General features: G+C 51.2%; 1 protein-coding gene across 1 annotated transcript; it reads right to left on the minus strand.

Moving 5' to 3' along the window:
- Positions 1-2: 2 nt before the first annotated feature.
- On the minus strand, positions 3-1,671 carry LOC141372272 (endogenous retrovirus group K member 13-1 Env polyprotein-like). Its single transcript, XM_073890784.1, has one exon. It carries the CDS (start codon positions 1,395-1,397, stop codon positions 3-5), a length of 1,395 nt encoding a protein of 464 aa, XP_073746885.1. The 5' UTR covers positions 1,398-1,671.
- Between the last annotated feature and the right edge of the window lie 1,329 nt (positions 1,672-3,000).

Here is a 3,000-nt window from a genome sequence, read left to right on the forward strand (position 1 = left end):
GATTAACCCCTTTGTTGCTCATGGCTCCCGACATATCCCCCTTTTATCTTTAAACGCAACATGTGTACATTTGCTTGGGTACTAGCCATGAAAGCAAACAGACAGCGACTCCAAGCACACCATAAGCAGAGTAATAAGATTACCCCTACAACCAGAGCACACATAATCCAAAAGGAATGTTGGAGGATATTAAAGGGGTTAAACCCCTGTAGCTTTTGTAGAAAGGATTGTGCCATGTCTCTGGGGGTGACTACATGCAGATGGGAGGAGGCTATATTGTTTATTTGTTCTTGCGATTGAAGCAGATCTAGGCTTACATTTGTCTCATGCCAGATACCTTGCAAGTGCCTCTGCACCGTTTCCCAGGAGACATTGTCAGCCTTTAAGGGGGTTACACAAATGGAACCATACCCGCCGTGGCATACAAAGGACAGACGAGTGTGTAACAGTGAATATTGGGTGCCCAGGTACTCGACGGCCTGTTCTAGACCATCTAGGCGAGCCAAAATTTTTCTATCTATATTTCCTTGTGTAGCGAGGGTCTGGGAGACATTATGGGCTAAGCTATTTACATGAGCGGCAGTATGTATGCCCTGGGACAGTGCCACCGTGGAGACAGTAGCTGATGCTATCAAAGACACCAAGGCAGTGATGCCAGCTATTAGGAGGCCTAGGAAACGTCGTCTCCGACTAAGTAGGCCTTCCAGTTCTTGTGCAAATTGGTAGCCATAATCTCTATACCAGGGCCCCCCCACCTCTACAGGCATCATTAGATAAGGGGGCTGCATGGCTAGGAAAACCTTCTTTGTTGGATTTGGGGCGCCGGGTAAAGGCAAACAGTTGGTGAGATAACACTCTTCACAAGTTATTTTGTAAAGGGTTCTATTGGCCCTAATCTCGGGCACCACAGATCCGTCCCCCACTACAAACAGAAACGGTGGGGAAAGACATGCCCGAATTTGAAAGGTCAATGGGCCCGTGGGGAAACCAGGGAAAAGAGATGAATTAGCTTTAACATCTCTCATGGCCGCAACAATTTTCCATAAGTCTGGGTGTCTCATCCTCCCCAGTGATAGCAGTCCCCCGGGAGCAGAATTATTGTGGTCGTATGGCCCATATTCTGAAGGCGGGGGGGAGCGGCGCAAAGGGAGACCCCCGTCTTTTGACCAGTCAATTATATAAGTGTCAGGTATGCCATGGGGAGTCACAATCTCTGGGTTGTGATGAACGCAGGTTTTCCAAGAGGGTCCATAGGTTTTCCACGTTAAGTCAGATTTGCAGAGGGGATAGTCAAGGTATGGGGTCTCAAGGGATCTGGAAGCGGGTCCGAAATGGCCAACAGGCAGGGGCCGTCGATGTTGAAGGACAACCTCGTTGATGTCCCAATTTTCCACCATTACATGAGGTGTCAAAGTGTCTCCTCTGGGTGGCTCAGTTCCAAACCAAGAGCGGATTCTTCGGGAGACTGGTGAAGTGACCACGCATCCATAATGGGGCGCCTCAGGGCCATCGATGGCCTGGAAACAAATGGGGGGGGCAGAAGCCAGGCTGGTCCAGTTAAAAGGCGCCACAGCATGAGTGAGGCCGGAAATCTCAGGCCCATCAAAAATGTCTGTGAAGTTAGTAAACACCCTGGGTGAGGGATCCTTCCAGGTGACTGCCCTCGCGGTAGGAGGGGCCCCAGTAAGAAGAGGCCTGGGCAGAGTCAAGGGTTAAAAGTGATAGCATGGCAAGGAAAAGGGCAACAGCCGTGACTGGCTGGCCCGACTCACGCACGGTGGCCTCAGTTCGAGCGGTCAGGGCTTTGATGTCTCCGCATATTATTTTCCTCTGATCTGAGGCGGGGCGTCTCCTCGTCCTCCCGGAGCGGATCTGGAGCCGCCTCATTCTGCAAACCATCACGGACAATGCGGACGTATCGGAGCGGGAGCCAGCGTGGCGTCTCCTCATCCTGGGGAAAGATACAAGCGCATCCTCGGCCCTGGCGTAGGACCGGGTCAGGTCCCCTCCACTCCGCGGTGGCGGGGTCACGCCACTTTGATAGAGGAGGGGAGCCTGCTCAGGCTGCCAAAAACGTTCGGCGGCAGTGCGGCCAACCGAGTCAACATTCAAAAAATTTAAAACAAAGAGTACTAATGAAAGGTGTAAGTGAGGTGAATATTTTATTTTCCCCTGTAGTATTTCCCCCTCTTTTAGTTTTTTGAGGTACATTTTTAGGGTGGAATGGGCTCTTTCGACAATGGGCACACTAGGTTGCAGAGTTATAGTGCCTTGCTGTAAGCTAACCATTATTTTAATTTCCCCAGTGTAATCTTCATCAATGACTCCTGGATATACTATTAAGCCTTTAAGGGTCCAACTAGACCTACTCAATAGTAAGCCCCATGTGTTTGGGGGGAGAAGTCCCCATATTCCTGTACTTATTGGTTGAGGGGGCATGCCAGCTTCTAAATAAACCGAACTATTTGGGGCCAGATCTAATCCTGCACTGGCTGGGGTGCCTCGGTGAAGGGATTCAATCCCAGGGAGGTCGGCCGTGTTGGCTCTGACCTCAGAGATGGGGGGGAGAGCATTGCCGCTATTGTTTGGTGGGGCTGCGGGAAGCCCCGTTGGGAGTTTCCCTGCTGCAGGGGGCGGCCAAAGAGGTCAGTTTTTGATCGACACTCATTGGCCCAGTGCCGTCCCCGCATACACCTGGGACACACAGAAGGTGGCTGTGGCTTATTAGGGGGGTTCCCCGAGGGAAAGTTGAAAGATGGGGCTTGTCTTGAGCCCTTAGGGCATTCATTACGAAAGTGTCCAAGTTCCCCGCATAGAAAGCAGGGCATGCGAGCTTTAGAATTCATTGGGGACTTTCCCTTTTGTTTTTTAAGAAGTTGTGTATGCAGCTGCTGCGGAGGAATTCCTCGAAGGGCCGCTGCTAAAGTCACCCCTTGTACATAACTGGGACCAATGTCTGCACACAGCCGCAAAAAAAATCCTCAAGGGTGCCCGTGGACT

This window comes from Callorhinus ursinus, unplaced genomic scaffold, assembly GCF_003265705.2.
Source record: "Callorhinus ursinus isolate GAN/ISIS: 27379988/994484 unplaced genomic scaffold, GSC_fseal_2.0 scaffold4204, whole genome shotgun sequence".
Taxonomy (NCBI): domain Eukaryota; kingdom Metazoa; phylum Chordata; class Mammalia; order Carnivora; family Otariidae; genus Callorhinus; species Callorhinus ursinus.